The sequence below is a fragment of the Lepus europaeus genome, chromosome 21, assembly GCF_033115175.1.
Source record: "Lepus europaeus isolate LE1 chromosome 21, mLepTim1.pri, whole genome shotgun sequence".
In the NCBI taxonomy this organism is placed as follows: domain Eukaryota; kingdom Metazoa; phylum Chordata; class Mammalia; order Lagomorpha; family Leporidae; genus Lepus; species Lepus europaeus.
In genome coordinates this window covers 54,946,844-54,967,185 of record NC_084847.1, presented here as the reverse complement: position 1 = coordinate 54,967,185, position 20,342 = coordinate 54,946,844, and the positions used below count along the sequence as shown (strand labels likewise).

The 20,342-nt window shown below is 57.0% G+C and overlaps 1 protein-coding gene across 6 annotated transcripts in view; it reads left to right on the top strand.

Moving 5' to 3' along the window:
* TRRAP (transformation/transcription domain associated protein) overlaps positions 1 to 20,342 on the top strand; it is a 117,193-nt gene that overhangs the window by 63,447 nt on the left and 33,404 nt on the right. For all 6 annotated transcript variants that reach the window (XM_062180149.1, XM_062180151.1, XM_062180148.1 and 3 more), the window contains exons 41-55: positions 51 to 185; positions 2,123 to 2,233; positions 2,572 to 2,718; positions 4,727 to 4,940; positions 6,536 to 6,661; positions 9,025 to 9,168; positions 9,663 to 9,862; positions 10,396 to 10,517; positions 10,839 to 11,052; positions 12,602 to 12,781; positions 14,268 to 14,414; positions 18,394 to 18,513; positions 18,718 to 19,005; positions 19,116 to 19,253; positions 19,969 to 20,081. In XM_062180149.1, coding sequence (XP_062036133.1) covers positions 51 to 185; positions 2,123 to 2,233; positions 2,572 to 2,718; positions 4,727 to 4,940; positions 6,536 to 6,661; positions 9,025 to 9,168; positions 9,663 to 9,862; positions 10,396 to 10,517; positions 10,839 to 11,052; positions 12,602 to 12,781; positions 14,268 to 14,414; positions 18,394 to 18,513; positions 18,718 to 19,005; positions 19,116 to 19,253; positions 19,969 to 20,081 — 2,399 coding nt within the window. The remainder of the gene's footprint in view (positions 1 to 50; positions 186 to 2,122; positions 2,234 to 2,571; positions 2,719 to 4,726; positions 4,941 to 6,535; positions 6,662 to 9,024; positions 9,169 to 9,662; positions 9,863 to 10,395; positions 10,518 to 10,838; positions 11,053 to 12,601; positions 12,782 to 14,267; positions 14,415 to 18,393; positions 18,514 to 18,717; positions 19,006 to 19,115; positions 19,254 to 19,968; positions 20,082 to 20,342) is intronic.

Genomic DNA, 20,342 nt, shown 5'->3' with positions numbered 1-20,342 from the left:
TGCTTCCCCGGGAACGGGCCGGTGACAGCCATGTGTGTGTGCGTGTTAAGCCGGATTCAGATATGGACCCCGGTTCCAGCGGAGAGGGCGTCCCGTCAGTGTCGTCGTCCATCAAGAGGGGCCTGTCCGTGGACTCGGCACAGGAGGTGAAGCGCTTCCGGACGGCCACCGGCGCCATCAGCGCGGTAAGACCCAGGCCGTCCCTGGGAGCACGCCCCCTTCTGGCTTGTGCAGACTGTGGGCTGAGTATGGCGAGGCCGCCCGAGGCAGCGGGGGCTCGGCGGGGGGTGTTCCGCGGCGAGTCCCGTCCTTGGGTTCCCACTGTGCCACACGTGGTCCTCCCGGGGCGCCCTCTCCACACCCTCAGAGTTGGGTCAGCATGCGTGCCCACATGGGGCTTGCGGTTTTTCTCTCCCACCCTCACTGTGCCTCTACCTTCCCAGCTCCTTGTCCACCTGGGCTCTGAGAAAGCTGGCTGTGTGTGTGCTTGGCGTTCCCCTCTCCCCACACGCGTGGCTGGGAGCAGACATCATCATCCCAGCCTCCCCACCTCCAGCGTCGCGGCCACGACAGTTAGGGCACTTGGCCAGTTGTCTCTTTGTCCACGTGTACCCCTCTGTAGAGCTCAGAGACTGTCCCCGTTGCCTCTGCATCCACGTGTACCCCTCTGATGGATCTCAGAGACTGTCCCCATTGTCTCTGCGTCCACGTGTACCCCTCTGTAGAGCTCGGAAACTGTCCGCATTGTCTCTGCGTCCACGTGTACCCCTTTGTAGAGCTCGGAGACCATCCCCATTGTCTCTGCGTCCACGTGTACCCCTCTGTAGAGCTCAGAGACTGTCCCCATTGTCTCTGCGTCCACGTGTACCCCTCTGATGGATCTCAGAGACCGTCCCCATTGTCTCTGTGTCCACGTGTACCCCTCTATAGAGCTCAGAGACCGTCCCCATTGTCTCTGCGTCCACGTGTACCCCTCTATAGAGCTCAAAGACTGTCCCCATTGTCTCTGCGTCCACGTGTACCCCTCTATAGAGCTCAAAGACTGTCCCCATTGTCTCTGCGTCCATGTGTATCCCCTCCGTTGTCTCTGCGTCCACGTGTACCCCCTCTGTTGTCTCTGTCCACGTGTACCCCTCTATAGAGCTCAGGGACTGTCCCTGTTGTCTCTGTCCACGTGTACCCCTCCGTTGTCTCTGTGTCCACGTGTACCCCCTCCATTATCTCTGTCCATGTGTACCCCCTGTTGTCTCTGTCCGTGTGTACCCCCTCCGTTGTCTCTGTCCACGTGTACCCCTCCATTGTCTCTGTCCGCGTGTACCCCCTCCGTTGTCTCTGCGTCCACGTGTACCCCTCCATTGTCTCTGTCCGCGTGTACCCCCTCCGTTGTCTCTGCGTCCACGTGTACCCTCCCATTGTCTCTGTCCGCGTGCACCCCCTCCGTTGTCTCTGTCCGCGTGTACCCCTCCATTGTCTCTGTCCGCGTGTACTCCCTCCGTTGTCTCTGTCCGTGTGTACCCCTCCATTGTCTCTGTCCGTGTGTACTCCCTCCGTTGTCTCTGTCCGCGTGTACCCCCTCCGTTGTCTCTGTCCGCGTGTACCCCCTCCATTGTCTCTGCGTCCACGTGTACCCTCGCATTGTCTCTGTCCGCGTGCACCCCCTCCGTTGTCTCTGTCCACGTGTACCCCTCCGTTGTCTCTGCGTCTACGTGTACCCTCCCATTGTCTCTGTCCGCGTGCACCCCCTCCGTTGTCTCTGTCCACGTGTACCCCTCCGTTGTCTCTGCGTCCACGTGTACCCTTGCATTGTCTCTGTCCGGGGCCCTGGTGAGCTGGGACTCTCGTCCCCCGCACTGTCCGATGAGCTCCTGCCCCTCCCCCGCACTGTGCAAACCCCCCTCCCCCCAGGGTCTCTGCTCGCCTAGGACGCGTGCGCTGGCTCTTACCCCCTCCTCCTGCACCCTTGCCTGCTTCCCTCGAAGGCTGCTGTGCAGCGCCGTCCTCTTGCTGCTCCGTCGCTTGCTCGTGGCTACTCTGTGTCAGTTGTCCGCGCACCTGCCAGGTGTGCAGGGAGCGAGAGGTGCCACCTCCGTGGTGGGCACTGGCTGAGTGTGTGCTGCCCTAGGTGTTCGGGCGGAGCCAGTCACTGCCAGGCGCTGACTGTCTCCTGGCCAAGCCCATTGACAAGCAGCACACGGACACCGTGGTGAACTTCCTCATCCGCGTGGCCTGTCAGGTACGGAGCGTGAGAGCCGAGACCATGCAGGGAGACAGGTCCGCCCGAGAACTGTGCCGCCGAGCAGCGTGCGTCCGTGCTGCTGTTGAGAGGGCCCGAGTCCCGAGAGGAGTCTGCTCCCGTGCCTCTGCCTCGCGTCCCTGCAGCACGGCCAGGGCACGCCTCTGACGCGCACGGAGAAGGGGGGAGCACTGGGGGAGAGGCGCGCTCGGGCGGGCGGGAGGTCAGGCAGGAGAAGGGGTGTCTGCGCAGAGAGGGCCTGGGGGGGTCGGGAAGCTTCGTCACTGCCTAAGCTCGGACGCAGTGAAACACCAGCGTGAGTGGGAACGGATTTCTAGGTTAACGACAACACCAACACGGCTGGGTCCCCTGGGGAGGTGCTGTCTCGCCGCTGTGTCAACCTTCTGAAGACCGCCTTGCGCCCGGATATGTGGTCCAAGTCCGAGCTTAAGCTGCAGTGGTTCGACAAGCTGCTGATGACTGTGGTACGTGCCAGGGTCTGCGGCCGGCCAGGCCCCCAGAGCCTCTCTCCTGGGCTCGGGGCTGGGTGGGTGCGAACCCGTCCTGGACCCGAAGTCTTCCACGCCCTTTACCAGTTGCGGCCTCTTCTACTTTGTCTTCTGGCTGCTGCTGAGGGGAGACCGTTTGCCTCCCTGAACATGGTTTTTAAACCTCCGCTCTCACCCCCCGCCCAGATGCCCTGAGGAGGGTTGAAGACACAGCAGCGGCTCTGCCTCTGTGCGCGTGCTGCCTGGACTCAGACCAGCCGGCCTGGGCGGAGTGCTGTGTGTGCAGCAGCCTTTAACATAAACTGGGTTTTGACGATGGCTCTTTGAGGGTGGATGCACAGTTGGCCCTGGAGCACTGGGTTGTACTCAGAAGGGCTTGGGCGCTGACACGGTCCTAGCCCTGTGTGCTGATTGCTTTGCTCTCACTGTTCTTGGAAAAGCCACAAGCCCGTCATCGTCTGGTGGCAACAACAGCTCGTCGCGTTTCATTGCCATCGCGGGTTCCGTTTGTCTGATTTCTGATGGAATTTGGGAACGGTCACTGTCAGGATCACAAATCCTGTACACATCTGTTACATGGGCCTGCAGAGGCTAACGCTGGTGCTCGGACTAGTGAGTGGGAGAGTCTCTTCTCCCCTCTCTCTGTAACTGGCTCATTTTCACATTGAAAATAAATTATTATTATTTTTTATTATTATTTTTTTTGACAGAGTGGACAGAGAGACAGAAAGGTCTTCCTTTTGCCGTTGGTTCACCCTCCAATGGCCGGCGTGGCCGGTGCGCTGCAGCCAGCGCATCGCGCTGATCCGAGCCAGGAGCCAGGTGCTTCTGGTCTCCCATGCGGGTGCAGGGTCCAAGGACCTGGGCCATCCTCCACTGTACTCCCGGGCCATAGCAGAGAGCTGGCCTGGAAGAGGGGCAACTGGGACAGAATCTGGCACCCCGACCGGGACTAGGACCCGGTGTGCCGGCGTCGCAGGCGGAGGACTAGCCTATTGAGCTGCGGCGCCGGCCATAAATTTTTATTTTTTTATTTTATTTTATTTTTTTTGGACAGGCAGAGTGGATAGTGAGAGAGAGACAGAGAGAAAGGTCTTCCTTTTTGCCGTTGGTTCACCCTCCAATGGCCACTGCGGCCAGCGCATCGTGCTGATCCGAAGCCAGGAGCCAGGTGCTTCTCCTGGTCTCCCATGCGGGTGCAGGGCCCAAGGACTTGGGCCATCCTCCACTGCCTTCCCGGGCCATAGCAGAGAGCTGGCCTGGAAGAGGGGCAACCGGGATAGAATCTGGCACCCCAACCGGGACTAGAACCCGGTGTGCCGGCGCCGCAAGGCGGAGGATTAGCCTGTTAAGCCACGGCGCCGGCCCATAAATTTTTATTTTTAAATATTTACCCATGTATTTGAAAATGAGAGCTACAAAGGGAGAGAAAGAGATCTTCCATCTGCTGGTTTATTCCCAGATGGGCCAGGCTGAATCCAGGAGCTAGGAGCTTCTTCCAGGTCTCTCTTGTGGGTAGCAGAGCACTTGCGCCATTCTTTGCTGCTTTTCCCAGGCCATTAGCAGGGAGCTGGATGGGAAGTGGAGCAGCCGGGACTCCCAACTGGTGCCTGTAGCTGGGGGATGTGGTCATCACAGGTGATGGCTTAACCCCTGTGCCACAACACTGGCCCCAAAAGGGGAATTCATTGCAAGAACTTTTCCTTTTTAGTGCAAATTTCAGTGACTTTTAAAATGTCATTGAACATGAGTAGTATTAGTCTTTTATAGAGTATTTTGACTAAATATTTAAGCAAATTTATAAAAGCGTTCTTATGGGATCCTATATTGTGCTTGCACATTTTTATGCATATGATGCATTTGTTCTTGAGTGATTATTTATTTATTTATTTATTTTTTGTAGCTTCCAAAGAGTTGGTGGCAACTGTTGCTGGGCTTCTGTGTGTCTCCCTCTCCCGTGACTGGCCTGTGTTCTCCATTGCAGGAGCAGCCGAACCAAGTGAACTACGGGAACATCTGCACGGGGCTGGAGGTGCTGAGCTTCCTGCTGACGGTGCTGCAGCCGCCCGCCATCCTCAGCAGCTTCAAGCCCCTGCAGCGCGGGATCGCCGCCTGCATGGCGTGCGGCAGCACCAAGGTGCTGCGGGCCGTGCACAGCCTGCTCTCGCGCCTCATGAGCATCTTCCCGACAGAGCCGAGTACGTGCCCCTCCCCGGGCCTCTGGGCCGCCGCACTCTCTCACCCTCGCCTCTTTTCTTAAATTAGAATTTTGTCTACTTGAAAGACCAGGTGACAACAAGATTTCCATTCCCTTTGCTGGTGCACTCTCCAAATGCCCACAACGGCTGGGGCAGGCACGCTGAAGCCAGGAGCCCAGAGGTCAGCCCAGGTCTCCTGCATGGGTGGCAGCGACCTGGCTGCTTGTCCCCGACTGCCTCCCAGGAGGCACATTAGCAGCAAGCTGGAGCCTGGAGCCGAGCAGGGACCCAAACCCAGGTGCTCCGGTTAGGGATGGCGGTGTCCCAGATGGCATCCGGATTGCTCCCCAGACACAGCCCCTCATCCTTCGGGTCTTGCTTCAATTGCTCCCTGTCAGAGGGGCCCTTCCCAACCCCGTTTCAGAAAAGCTCTTCCCCCTGCTGTGTTCCAGGCCAGCGTCCCGTTAGTTTCCGCACAGCGTTCATCGTTGTTCAGGGTCCTCTTCATTCGCCACAGTGGCTCCTTCCCCCTCTCCCTTTGCCTGGATAACTGCAGGGGAGGAAGCTGTTAGGATGGCTGGTGGAAGCAGGCAGCAGGACCCCTGAGGGCTGTGTCCAGCATCCTTTAGTGGCTCTGGTGCCCTTCACTTGGCTCAGGGACAGGACTCCGGCTTGCCTGGGGAGCGAGGGTGGGCCCTGAGAGTGGCAGCCCCCCTCGCGTGGCCTGACCCTTCCCGCTAAGACAGGGCCTTGAGTGAGCCCTTGTCTGCCCCAAGTCGAGGACCTGGCCGGCCCAGCCTTTGAGGGGCTCCCCTTGGCTTTTGGACACTCCCGTGGGCAGAGCGGGCAGACAGGAGGAAGCTGCAGTGTGGCAGGGGGTCCCTGGCCTGGGCGAAGGCCCCCAACGCAGGGGCAAGTTCTGAGTCCCTCGAGGCTTGTTTTCCTAGAACACGATGCAGGTCTTCAGTGGCGGGCCAGCGGGGCCTCTGGGGGCAGTGGAGGTGCTGCTGGAGAGGCGGCAGTGAGGAAGGTCACGTGAGCCCGGGGCACAGCCTCCTGATGGCGAGCCGCTTCCCTCCGGAGCTGGTCTCTTACACGTGTCCCAAGGCTGGGCTCTTGATGGCCACCTCTCCAGTCCCTGGGGTCATCGGAGGGGCCGTGTTGATGCCACAGAGGCAGCCTAGCTCTGCCGCCTCTTCCAGGATGATTCAACCTTTCTTTAAAGATGTGAGAATGTGTTAACTGCAGCAGCCGTTGCTTTTTTTTTTTTTTTTTTTTTTTTTGTCTGCTTTGGACATTGGGTTCTTTGCCAGCAAATACTGCTGTCTCTTTAGATCGGAAAGAGAAGCGCGGTTGAAGTGTTGTATCACATGTCAAACAAATGGCGCGGTCAGCGAATGTCGAGCACTTGTGGGGAGGCAGGGTGAGGGGAAAGGTTGTCACTCTGCTGTGTGACATGGGAGCAGCCCGGAGGTGAGTCCTGTCCCACAGTGGGAGACAGGCCTCCGGCCATGTGCTGTAGACCCCAGACAAGAGCTTAGCCCCTGGCGTGGGGAGCCCTCCCCTCAGTGCCCGGGTGCCCTCTGGTGTTCCAGGTACGTCCAGCGTGGCCTCCAAGTACGAAGAGCTGGAGTGCCTGTACGCAGCGGTCGGGAAGGTCATCTACGAAGGGCTCACCAACTACGAGAAGGCCGCCAACGCGAACCCCTCGCAGCTCTTCGGTGAGTGGACGTCCGCTGTGGTCCCAGAGCGGCCTCTGGGAGGAACTTGGGCTGCTGTGCTGTTGGAGGATCTGTGTGGTGATGGTGCCCTCAAGGCCGCTGTTCCTTGGAGTCTCCACTCCATCCCAGTGCTTCCAGTTTGGTTGTGGGGCCACTGCCTGTCGTCCATAGCTCCTGCTGATCCAGTGCTCCACATCGCACAGAGGAGCTGCGACTGCTCTGTTTGGAATAGGCCTTTGAGCAGTGCAGGGTGTTGGGCAAGTGTGGGGGGTGCCCCTGTAAATGCCCCTGTCTGTGATGGGGTCCATGGACTCAGAAACGGGACTTGAGGTGCAGGTCAGGGTCGAGACGACGGAAAATGTTCTCTTTACCCTGCCTGTTCATGTTCTGGTCTTGGCATTGCTGATTTTTATTGGTCTCATGGAATTTTTAAGAAGTTTCTTATTTGGAAGGCATAGATAGGGACAGAGAAGGATCTTTTATTCGCTCCTCAAATGCCTACAACAGGGGCTTGGCCAGGCTGAAGCCAGGGTCCTGGGACTCCATCTGAGTCTCCCATGTGGGTGGCAGGGACTCAGGTACTGGAGCCATCACCTGCCGCCTCCTAGGATTCACATCAGCAGGAAGCTGACTCGGAAGCAGAGGTGGGAATCTAAGCCGCACATTCCAACGTGAGATGCGGGTGTCCCCGCTGGTGGCTTAACCTGCTGGCCACACACCTGCCCCTCTATTGCCATGTTTCAGAATATTGGTCATGTTCAGATAGGCCAGATTAGGAAAAGTTTTCTTCCCCACGCCCCCTCTCCCCCACAAGTATGTCTTCAGAGCAAAAGCCTCACTTAGGGGGTGGTTCACCATGGTCTGAAAATGAATCCCAAACTGAAGGTGAGGTGAGGCTGCTGTGTGCACTGCACCTGCCAGTTGGCTGTGTGCATGGCGGCCTTGGCAGCAGCAGCAGCAGGAGTGGAGCAGTGCTTCACGGTGCCCCGTGGGAGAGTGTGGTGTTGGCATTGGGTCGATCTGTGCTGGATCCTGGTATGGCAAGTGGTCCCCCGATGCCCAGTGGATGGTGCCCACCACACAGTTAATGCTTTTTCCATCGTAACTAAGCGCTGTCACCATGACTTCTGTACTTTGAAGTGGGACCGCAAAACTAGCATGCACCTCTTGTTCTTGTCTCACAGTTAGGTGAGTGGAAGGTTCCTTCTTGGCATAGAGGCCTATGCTATGAAGTAGAGAAGCTTCACTTCTCTTTTTATTTTAAGGGTTATTTATTTATTTGAAAAAGTTACAGAGAGAGAGGGAGAGAGAGAGACAGATCTCCTGCCTACTGGTTCACTCCCCTAAATGGCCACAAAGGCCAGGGCTGGGCCAGACTGGGGCCAATAACCTGGAACTCCCATCTGAGTCTTCCACATGGGTACAGGGGCCCGGGCACCTGCTGATATGCCAGGTGCATTAGCAGGGAGCTGCATTGGAAGTGGAGCAGCCGGGACTTGAACTGGTGCCCATGTGGGATGCCGACACACAGGAGGCAGCTTAACCAACACTTGGCCTGAGAACATTCTCTTTTAAAGGAAGCATTGTGTAGCTTCTTCTTCTTTTTTTAAAGATTTATTTTTATTTATTTGAAAGAAGGAGTTACAGAGAGGTAGAGACAGAGAGAGAGGTCTTCCATCTGCTGGTTCACTCCCCAGATGGCCGCAACAGCCAGAGCTGTGCTGATCCAAAGCCAGGAGTCAGGAGCTTCTTCCGGGTCTTCCATGTGGGTGCAAGGGCCCAAGGACTTGGGCCTTCTTTCACTGCTTTCCCAGGCCATAGCAGAGAGCTGGATTGGAAGAGGAACAGCCAGGTCTTGAACCGGCACCCTTAGAGATGCTGGTGCTTCAGGCCAGGGCGTTAACCCGCTGTGCCACAGCACCGGCCCCATGTGCAGCTAGCTTCTTGTTGGTGTATCCCAGTGGCCAGCATTGCTCCTCTGTGCCTTGAGGCCATTGTTAAGTTAAGCAGAGGGGATTTGGACATAGCACTGTGACACCGTGACAGTCGCCTCAGGACTGAGAAGGCTGCCAGCTGACTGCAGGGTGTCGCTGTGATGAGTGTGGGTGCACTAGGTAAGGGAGGGTCCCCTCCAGCAGGGGTAGCATGAGACTTCACCACGCTCCCAGGATGCCTTGCAGTTTAATGTATGAATTGCTTATTTCTGAAATGTCCCCGTCGTGTTTCCAGAACTCGGCTAACTAAAGCCTTACAAAGAGAAGACACAGGTAAGAGGGGACCGCTGAGTCGTATTTGGAATTGCACGTTTCTGTTAGTGCCTCGTTGCTGGCTTCCTGTGAGACAACTGCCTTTCCTTGCCGCAGGGACGCTCATGATCCTCAAGTCTGCCTGCAGCAACAACCCGAGCTACATAGACAGGCTGATCTCGGTGTTCATGCGCTCCCTGCAGAAGATGGTGCGCGAGCACCTGAGTCCCCAGGCGGCGGGCAGCACAGACGCAGCCTCAGGTGAGCGGCGGGGCGGGGCTGCGGGGCCCTGGGAGAGCTGTCGCGCCTGTGTGGTCCGCTGCCCTTGGCTCTTCCGTCAGAGGAGACTCCCTGTAGAAGTGAAGAAATGGCAGAGTGGTTGGACTGTTATGGAAGTCACCACTGAGTGAGCACTTTGCAGTGTCTGCCATAATGCAGTCTCTGGTTCTGATGGATACGTCACGGGTTCCGGACCTGAGCCCAGGGCTCCAGGAATCCAGGTGGAAGGTGGGGTGGGTGCCAGCTGGCTGGAGGCTGTGGGTGGCATGGCTGCTGTCCACGGTGCAGAACCCAAGTGCCCAGCGTGCGATCCAGGATGGACATGGAGAGGCTGGGGTGGCCTGGGCTGCCCTGGCGAGGTGCGGTAGTAGGAAAGCGATGGCCCCTTTCAGACTCCGCAGCTCTGGGTGCTGTGGGCAGAGGCCAGCGTGCCTGTGTGGACCCCTGGGGACTTGTTTTCTTGCCGGGCACGGCAGGGACGAGCGAGCTGGTGATGCTGAGCCTGGAGCTGGTGAAGACGCGCCTGGCTGTGATGAGCATGGAGATGCGCAAGAACTTCATCCAGGCCATCCTCACGTCCCTCATCGAGAAGTCGCCCGACGCCAAGATCCTCCGCGCCGTGGTGAAGATCGTGGAAGAGTGGGTGAAGAGCAGCTCCCCGACGGCAGCCAACCAGGTGAGGGCCGCGCGGGGTTGGCCTCCTGCTCTGCCCAGACTTCTGGGAAGCAAGCGCCCGCCGTACCCGCATTCCTGACGCCTTCTCTGAAGACGGAGTTTTCCTAGAGGGCCTGGCAGGTTTTCCGTAGAAACTCGGGGTCAGCTGCTCCCTGCTGGGGCTTTACTGGAGTTAAGACGCTAAGTGAGCCGTCCTTGTTAGCCTTTGACCGTGGTGAAGATAAGCCAGAACACACTAGTGACAAGAAGGCACTGTTAGTTAACGTAGCGGGATGCTTGCACACCTCTGATAGACTTCCATAGTTTAACTGCCTTCTCTCCAAAGTGACTTGTAGGCCCTGGAGAAATCCTGCTGGCATGTCTTAGTTGTAAGCATCCAATGGTCACCAAAGCTATCTTGGATTTTTTTTTTCTGGTTAGTGATGACCTGTCTTACTGTACTTGATACAACTGTAGGAGTTTAAAAAGTAGTAGCACAAATGTCTTTGCCGAAACAGAAGTGACCTTTTCTTCTAAAAAACGAATTCCGTGCAGACACCCACGCTGCGGGAGAAGTCCATCTTGCTTGTGAAAATGATGACCTACATAGAAAAGCGCTTCCCGGAAGACCTTGAGTTGAACGCCCAGTTTTTAGACCTTGTTAACTATGTCTACAGGTAAGTACCCGCCCTTCCCCAGGTGTTTTGTGTGTATCGCTCCGTGTCCTGTTCTCTGACCAACCAGTGCAGCGTGGCTTTAATCTTGGACTCTGCCTGTAGGAAGTGTCCCTCTACATCCTGAGCGGTAGCCAACACTGATGGCTCTAACTGCCGGCTGACGCGCGCCGTGTCGTTAGCCTTCTGCAGTGCCACCTGTGCCTGCAGGTCGGCACCGTGCCTTGGCCTCCCTCGTGCCTCCCATCTCCTGTGGTTTGCTGGTGGCTTGGGGAGCCTGCCGACGTGCCCCGCGCTGACCTCTGGCTGTGACTCGGGTTTCAGGGACGAGACGCTGTCGGGCAGCGAGCTCACCGCCAAGCTCGAGCCTGCCTTCCTGTCTGGGCTGCGGTGTGCCCAGCCGCTCATCCGGGCCAAGTTTTTCGAGGTTTTTGACAACTCCATGAAACGCCGGGTCTATGAGCGCCTGCTGTACGTGACCTGCTCCCAGAACTGGGAGGCCATGGGGAACCACTTCTGGATCAAGCAGTGCATCGAGGTAGGATGGACCCGGCTCTGCCTCTGCGGCTGGGGCAGCCGGAGGTGTTTGGAGTGGGCCCCGGGGTCTCGCACTTGGTGAGGTGAATGTTGAATCGCCAGGAAGAGAGGGACTGGTCAGGCGGTCACCCCCAGGTTGTTGGCTGAGTTAGACACGTTATCGGAAGGCTGAATTGCATTTCTTAGTTTCCAGGCAAAGTTCATTTCTCCTCAAATACTGAAATGCTTGAGTTCAAGTGCACTGGAAACCCCGGCTGTGTGCTGTGGCCGCCAGCTGTGCCCATTCTTGCACCAGGGCGAGCACAGCCTGACGGGCGGTCTGGATTCCTGGGCTTGCGGAGCTGGGTGCCATGGCACGGGCATGCGTGAAATGCTCCCTGCCGTGATGTGGCGCGCAAGGGGGCTGCCGTGTCAGTGGGGGCAGATCAGGCGCTCCTGCCAGCCAGCCCCTGGACTCGGTCCCCTTCAATCTTCAGCTTACTCGTCAACATAATATGCCATGCAGCTTAGGTTTCCATAACTGTTGTCGGCTTACCTGAGTGAAGCCTGGGAGCCACGATACTTTTTTTTTTGGAAGATATAGTTATTTGAAAGGCAGAATTAGAGAGAGAGAGAGATCTTCCATCTACCAGTTTATCCTCTAAATGGCTGCAGCAGCCAGAGCTGGGCCAGGCCGGAGCTAGGAACTCCATCCGGGGCTCCCACATGGGTGGCGGGGGCCCAAGCCCTTGGGTCATCTTCCGCGACTGTCAGATTTTGTACCCTTGGTCTTCGGTGTTCTCAAATGGGCCACACTCTGGACTCTCAGGCTAACGTGGGTGCCCGTCTTTGGTCTGTTTTGTGCACCTGTTCTTTGGCCACATCATCACAGTGAGCGCATGCCTGGTCTTGTGCTTCCCTCTAGTGCTTCAGCTCTGAGAGGCAGAGGTGCAGGTGTGGGGAGCTGAGCACTGACCCTCCAGGGCCTCAGCCCCTGGTGCCCCAGGATTGCGCAAGTGGCTGGTCGAGTCTAGTGCCAGCAGAGGGCTCGTGAAGCCCTCAGGCAGGGAATGGCTGTGCAGTGGCGTGTGTGGGTGGGGAGTGGCCTGGCCACTGAGTGCAGTCATGTCACATCACATACAACTTGAGTCACTCTGAAGAGCGTGCCTTGTGCCCTGAGTCGGGGGGGGGGGGGAGGGGCAGCACTAGAGGCCAGCTGTGTGGAAGAAGACTGGCTGAGGGCTGGAGAGAAAGTGGGAGAGTGTGGGCTGTGATGTGGGCCGTGAGCGAAGAGAGGGAGGGCGGTGACGCACAGGTACTCGGTGGCTTCTGAGGGGACAGGAGAGGAAGCTGTCTGGGGTGGGGTCGTAGGAGATGTGAGCTACGCTTACACGCACTAAGTCGGGAGAGCCTGAGCCAAGGGCCGTTGGAAGGGAAGTCCAGACCCCTTCCAGCCTCAGGGAGAGCTGCAGTTGTGAGCAGTAGGCTCCAGCGTCACCTGTGTGTGTGTGCACTTGTTAGGGTGACAGTGTTAGTTGTCTTAGGCTTGTCTTCTGTCCCTACCTCTGCAGCTCCTCCTGGCCGTGTGTGAGAAGAGCACACCCATTGGTACCAGCTGCCAGGGGGCCATGCTTCCAGCCATCACCAACGTCATCAACCTGGCCGACAGCCACGACCGAGCCGCCTTCGCCATGGTCACACACGTCAAGCAGGAACCTCGGGAGCGAGAGAACAGCGAGTCCAAAGAGGAGGTCAGGGCCGCGTCCTCAGGCACATGGGGCGTCAGCCTTGGGCTTCTTAGGACGCGAGTGGGGTGTCGGAACCTGCCTCTGCCTGAGGGCCCGAGTGGGCGGCCGAGGCCCGCGATACCTCACCCTGAGCCGGGGCTGCTTGGCCCAGACGTGTTGCCCTTTTGTGGTTGTCCTCTCCGGGTGGGAAGAGGCCCAGGCCACATCAGAGAGCTCTGTGGTGCCCCTGAAGGAAGTGCAGCTCTCCCTGGCTCCACCTGCAGCCTGCTGGTCCTGGGTGCGCAGCCTGCAGCCGGTGGCTCCTGCGAGAACCAAGGCTGGAACCTGTGTCCCGACAGCCTTGGTCCTCCATGAGGGAGGGCCTGGCACTACTCCAGGCACAGCCTGGTTCTGCTGGGGTCTGTGCAGCGCGGGGGCTTAACCACAGTCATCCAGGTGGAAGGCGGGGTTCCTGCACCCTCTCCTCTGGAAGGGCAGTTTGGGGGCCCTCCCATGTGCGGGACGCCTGCTCATATCATCGAGATCTGAATTCTCTTTCCTGTAGTCAGCACTCGGGCACTTGATGGTTGGCTCTTTGTTCCACCTGTGTGGGTTACGGTGCCAACCGTGAGGAGGCTCTTCACTTTTTTTTTTTTTTTTTAAGATTTAGTTATTTACTTGAAAGTCAGAATTACACAGAAAGAAGGAGAGGCAGAGAGGTCCTCCATCTGCTGGTTCACTCCTCAGATGGTCGCAACAGCCGGAGCTGCGCCGATCCAAAGCCAGGAGCTTCCTCTGGGTCTCCCACGCGGGTGCAGGGGCCCAAGGACTTGGGCCATCTTCTTTCTACTGCTTTCCCAGGCCATAGCAGAGAGTTGAATCAGAAGTGGAGCAGCTGGGACTCAAACCAGCGCCCATATGGGATTTTGGCACTGCAGGTGGCAGCTTTACCCTCTACGCCACAGTGCCGGCCCCAGTCACTTGTTTTTTTAAAGATTTATTTATTTGAAAGGCAGAGCTACAGGGAGGCAGAGAGAGGGAGAGAGGCCTTCCATCCATTGGTTCACTTGCCAAATGGCCACAACGGCCAGAGCTAGGCTGATCCAAAGCCAGGAGCTTTTTCAAGGTCTCTCACATGGGTACTGGGACCCAAGGAGTTGGGCCATCTTCCATTGTTTTTTCAGGCCATAGCAGAGAGCTAGATTGAAAGTGGAGCAGCTAGGACTTGAACCAGCGCCCACAGGGGATGCTGGCACTGCAGGTGGCGGCTATACCTACTATGCCACAATGCTGGCCTCAATAATCATGTTTTTTGAAGAGAGATAGGTCTAGTCTAGTTAATTTGGCTTTTGTTTATTTTAGAATTCAAGATTATTTAAATATTTAGATTTTCAGGAAACTTGTAAAAATCTTACTTGCCAAAAATGTAGCAAGAAGCCTATAGAAGTTGTGTTTGTTGGATTTTAATTGTTTGACCTCTTGGCTTTGCTGGTTTGCTGTTGTGTTTCAGGATGTAGAGATAGACATTGAGCTGGCTCCCGGAGATCAGACCAGCACGCCCAAAACCAAAGAGCTTTCCGAGAAGGACATCGGGAACCAGCTGCATATGTTGACCAACAGACACGACAAGTTTCTCGATACCCTCCGGGAGGTGAAGGTCCGTGTGTGTGTCTGGAAGAGGGTTGGCGCTCTGCCTCCCGCCTAAAGCAGATGATTCCACAACCGTGTGAAACGGTCCTGTATCGTTTACCACTTGAGCTCTTTCCTGTCTCAGCCCTCGAACCCTGCGATGGATGTGTGGGGATGGGCTTGAGGAACAATGACAGTGTCTCATGGGAGAGAATAAGAAAAACAGGTTCCTGTCCTATTACTGTCCTCGGAGGGATGGTAAAATGCTTGACCACACATCACACGACTGATGTCGGATGGTTGTCAAGTGCAGTGAGAGAAGACCATGACATTGGGAGAAGTGGCCAGTCAGGTTTGCTCTTTGCGGGTGGAGACCTCCCGGCGCCTCTGTGTCTTGGAGCTACCCAGATACAAACTCGCTGCTTGCACAGACTGGTTCACCGCAGAGGTCATTGCTTCTGCTTAGAGACCGAGACTCCATCCAGGCTTCGGGTCCCCAGTCGTTTCCACAGTGCAGCAGAGAAGCGGGGATGGTTCTGTTCGTGCCAAGGCTAGGGGAGAACAGTTAGGAATGATCCACCTGTCACGGACAATTTTTACACCAGAAATTTGTGGTGACCTGTCTTGAATTTATGCATTTAATTAGTCTGTGAACTTTATCTATCTCTGAGTGACACCACGGTCATCTTGAGTGAGCATAGAAACACTTGTTCCTGGGTGGGACGGAATAGGAGGTGGGGCATCTATGCATATGCAAATGAGATACTCATCCCATGCAAGACAACTTGATAGGTCCCCAAACCCCAAGGCCTTTTTGGGCTGATGGTCACTAGGGTAAGTCACCATGTAGCCCCTTTCATGGTCCACTCATTGTGGGAGCTCTATCAGGAGAGTAAGGTTTTTTGTTTTGTTTGTAAAGATTTATTTGTGTATTTGAGAGGCAGAGAGAGCGGTATCTTCAGTCTGCTAGCTCACTCCCCAGATGGCTGCAATAGCCAGGGCTGAGCTAGGCCGAAGCCAGGAGCCAGGAGCTCGTTCTGGTCTCCCGCGTGGGTACAGGAGCCCAAGTACTTGGTCCATCCTCCACTGCTTTCCCAGGCACATTAACAGGGAGCTGGATGGGAAGTAGAGCAGCTGGGACTTGGCACCGGCACCCATATGGTACGCCAGCCTGCAGGCGGCAGCCTTACCTGCCACGCCACAGTGCCAGCCCTGGGAGGGTAAGCTTCAGTAGGCCAGTGCTGAAGCTGTTGCTGTTGGTCCTTCTCCTTTAAGATCTTTTTCTTGGCTGACTTGGTCACAGCTGTGCCCTCCACGTTGTTCCTTCCAGGGCCTGGCCTGTGCTGTGGATTGTGGCCCAGGGAGGCCCGATCTGGCTGCACAGGAATCTTGCCCACTGTGTCCCTGTGGTCGTCTCGTGACCTGCTTCTCCAGCCCCGTCCTTGTCACCCTTAATAGGCTGTGCATCCTTCCTTGGGAATCTAGAGCTACGCCCCCAGACACGCAAACTTGTCCTCAGCACAGGTGAGGACGCCATGGCCGTCGGAGCCAGGTGTGCTACCCATCCCCTGACAGCGCAGGGGCAGACCCGTGCCCACGAGCGTGTGGCTCTCTGTTTCTTCTTCCTCCTTCACATCACATCGTCTGTATTTTCTTACTCGGTCATTCAGCATAGGTTCCCTGAGTGCTTGCTCTGGGTACACAAGGCAGTGTTCTGGGCTCTGGAAATAATTTCAGTGAACAGAAGAGACAGAAGGAGCCAGGGGCCAGTCCCACCCCCACCCCCACCCCCAAAGATTTATTTCTTTTCATTTGAAAGAGTTTAAGAGAGACAGAGGTCATCTCTCCGCTGCTTCACTTGTCGGGTGGCCACAATGGCCATGGCTGGGCACGGCTGAAGTTAGACTTCCTCCAGGTCTCCCACGAGGGTGGCAAGGGCCCAAACACTTGGGCCATCTTCTACTGTTTTTCCCAGTCTATTAGCGTGGAGCTGGATTGGAAGTGGAGCAGCTGGGACATAAACCTGCACTCATGTGGGTTGCTGGTGTCACAGGCGGAGGCTTAGCTCTCTGTGCCACGGCGTAGGACCCAGGAGGCAGTTCTCACAGGACTGGAATTCCAGTGAGGGGAAAGAAATCATAAGTGCAAAGAAGGTATCAGCATTGCCACATAGCAGGTGAAGTCCCCACCTGTGATGGCAGCATCCCACGTGGGCACTGGTTTGAGTCCTGAGTGCCCCACTTCCCATCCAGCTCTCTACTAATGGCCTAGGAAAGCAGAGGAATATATCCCAAGTGCTTGGGTCCTCACCACACAGATGGGAGATCCAGATAAAGCTCCTGGATCCTGGCTTTGTCCTGGCTCAGCCCTGGCCCTGCAGCCATCTGGGAAGGGAACCAGTAGGTGGGAGATCTCTCTTTCAAATCTTAGAAAAAGAGTGAAATGATAGGAAGCGAGATGAGTGCTGTGGAGACAAGAGGCATGGATGAGGGCATTGGATAGGGTGGTGTAGAGGTTGCTGGGTTTTGTTTTATTGTTGTTTTCATTTGAGAGGCAGCGTTACAGAAGGAGAGAAAGAGAGGTCTTCCATCCACTGGTTCACTCCCCAGATGGCCTCAATGGCTGGAGCCAGGAGCCTCCTCCAGGTCTCCCACATGGGTGCAAGGGCCCAAGCACTTGGACCATCCTCCACTGCTTTCTCAAGAGACAGCAAAGAGCTGGCCTGGAAGAGGAGCAGCCAGAACATGAACCGGCGCCCATATGGGATGCCAGCGCCGCAGGTGGAGGCTTAGCCTACTATGCCACAGCGCTTGCCCCAAGGTTGCTGTTTTGTCTTCTGTGTGTGAAGGAGAGTTACATAGCAATTTTCATAAAGCGAGATAAGATTCTAAGGTGTCGCCTGTCTGCCTCTGCCTTGGGAAGTGGCGGGTGAATGTTTCTCATTAGAGCGAGGAGGCCTCTCCCTCCGGGCACAGCCGCGGCCTCTTGGACTCTTCACCTCTTCACTTCTTTGCCTCTTGACGTCGTGGCTGCTGTGTCTGTGCCCCGGCTTCCTGTCTCTTGGAACGGCGTAGACCGTCTGTGCCTCCCTCTGACCGCCAGTTTGCCCTCAGCTCCTGGGCAGTGAGCCCGAGGCAGCAGCCACCTGCGGGCCGGTGAAGCACTGCCACGCCGTGGGAGCCCAGCTCCCTTCATCACATCCCCTCGCGCGCACAGCCTCGCGCCAGCACGTGCCAGTGTCCCGTTGTCTGACGTGTGTGTGTCCTTGGCTTCTGCATGTTCCATCGAGATGTGGACAAGAGAGTGATTCCATCTTGGGCTGGCATAGTCGTGATGCACATGTCCTTGACCCTGTGGTGCTGTGTTGGCCATCTGCTGCCTGATGCCTTGTGGGAAGCTGGGCCCTGGGACCAGCTCCGCTCCAGGTGGCCCAGAGGCCTGGCTGGCGCCGTGGACAGAGGGCAATGGCGTCTGCATTTGCCGGGCCCTGTCGTTGGGCTCCAACCCCAGCTGCCTGGGATGCTCCATTCCAGTTTGTTCCGTTTGGTTCGGGTCCTTTGCTGCCACTTTCCCAATCTCATCCATGGCCGAGTGTAGAGACCGGGCCTGGCTGTGTCCTGCTGGGTGCCTCAGCATGGAGCTCCTTGGCACTTGGCTTTCCCTCCTGGGCCTGGTGTTCCTGCTTTACCTTTGTGCCCGCGGGGCCCTGCCTTGGTGGCGTCCGTGTTCCGCAGGTGTCAGGGCTCTTACACTTCTTAGCTGATGGAGTCACTGACGCTGGGAAAAGCCCTCGAGGGTTAAGCACAGCGGGGTAGGGGCCTTGATGAGCCTGGGGCACACTGGTGAGTGGTGCTGAGTGCACCATGGGCTTGCGTTCCGACCTGGTGTTCACTCAGGGCTTTGAAAGTGGAGGAGCCTCTCGTCCAGTGTGGGGCCTGGCGTGGTGTCTCGTGGGTGGCGGTGCCGCCCAGCCCCTGGCCGGCTAAGCTTGTCTTCCTCTACTGCAGACTGGGGCGCTGCTGAGTGCCTTTGTCCAGCTGTGCCACATCTCCACGACGCTGGCCGAGAAGACCTGGGTCCAGCTGTTTCCCAGATTGTGGAAAATCCTCTCGGACAGACAGCAGCACGTGAGTGTTTTCCTAATCCTGTCTTGGGGAAGTGTAGTTCAGCTTTTGGTAAGGATTCTGGATTCTCGGTCTCGAGTTTCAGAGAGAAGTCCTGTGACGGCGATCGAGGAGTGAATTCCCAGAAGCACCCCGGAGGCAGCGAGAGAGGGAGGTGCCCGGCGGTTTGTGCGCTGAGCCCTGAATCCGTGTGCTCTGTGGTTCTAGGCGCTGGCAGGCGAGATCAGCCCGTTCCTGTGCAGCGGCAGCCACCAGGTGCAGCGCGACTGTCAGCCCAGTGCGCTGAACTGCTTTGTGGAAGCCATGTCCCAGTGCGTGCCCCCGATCCCCATCCGGCCCTGCGTCCTGAAGTACCTGGGCAAGACGCACAACCTCTGGCTGCGGTCCACGCTCATGCTGGAGCACCAGGCCTTTGAGAAGGGCCTGAGCCTACAGATGAAGCCCAAGCAGACTGTGGAGTTCTACGAGCAGGAGAGCATCACACCGCCCCAGCAGGTGCGCGCTCACTGCGCCTTCCGTGCCGGGCCCACACGGCGGTGACCTGGCTTTGCTGGACAGCATCCTGCTGGGGCGCGGGCACTCAGAACGGTGGCCTGTGTTTGCAGGAGATCCTGGACTCCCTCGCCGAGCTCTACTCCCTGCTCCAAGAGGAAGACATGTGGGCCGGCCTGTGGCAGAAGCGGTGCAAGTACTCGGAGACAGCGACGGCCATCGCCTATGAGCAGCACGGCTTCTTTGAGCAGGTAGCCATGGCGAACGGGATGGTGGGCTGTGTGCTCACTCGTAGCCCCCTCATCCTGGTTCTTGAACGTTCTGAGGTCAGAGTTCACATTTAGGCACGAAGCTTGAAGCATTTAAATGCTGCACATAGGTGATGTGGCCCAGCCTGGAGCCTGGCCTAGCCCTGGTGTGGCAGGCATTCGGGGAGCAGGCCAGCAGGTGGGAGATCTCCGTGTCTGTCTCTACCTTTCAAATGAATAGAACCGAATGTGTACAGAGTTCTGCGTGGAAAGGCTCTTTGGTTACAGTCTCAATTTAGGAGGAAGCTCCCATGATGAGCATCTTTAAAACACAGTCCTAAATCCACTGTGTTAGCATGGATGTGCTATGGTCTGCAGCCACTGTTCCTGTAGGAATGGTAGGCGGATTGCATCCAGTCCTCCGTTTTAATCCTCAGAGCTGTCCGTTCCCTGTGGTGTGGGCCGCTGGTCCAGGACGTGGCTCCCAGCAGTGTGGGACACAGAGACCCATGTGCCTCCTGCTCTGATCACTAACACATGGAGCAGTGAATCCTGGGTCTAGGCAGCCTCCCTGCATGGAAAGGTGCAGGTGTCATGTGACCTGAGCCTGAGCTCTCCCAGGTCTGGGACCCAGCTTGTCCCAAACAGTCGAGCTGTGGCAGTAAGAAAAAGCCACGGTTTCTAAGCCCTGGCTTGAAGGCATCTGTGACTTTCCTAGGCACAAGAATCGTATGAGAAGGCGATGGACAAAGCCAAGAAGGAGCACGAGAGGAGTAACGCGTCCCCGGCCATCTTCCCCGAGTACCAGCTCTGGGAGGACCACTGGATCCGGTGAGCCTGTCCTTGCCCACAGGGAGATTCTCTCCTAAGGGTGTTTCAGAGGGGACGTCACTACTTTTTGGCTCCGCAGAAAGGACAGGAATTGCCATGGCAGCAGTTACAGTCCTGAGTGATCCTGCATGCGGTGGACACGCTGGGCCCTTGCTAAGGGCTGGGCCACCCGTGGTGTCCAGGGCAGGCAGTTCCCTGCGGTGCAGCAGGCTTCAGAAACCCGAGGCAGCCGCCTTAGGCTGTTCTCTTCTGTAGAACGGA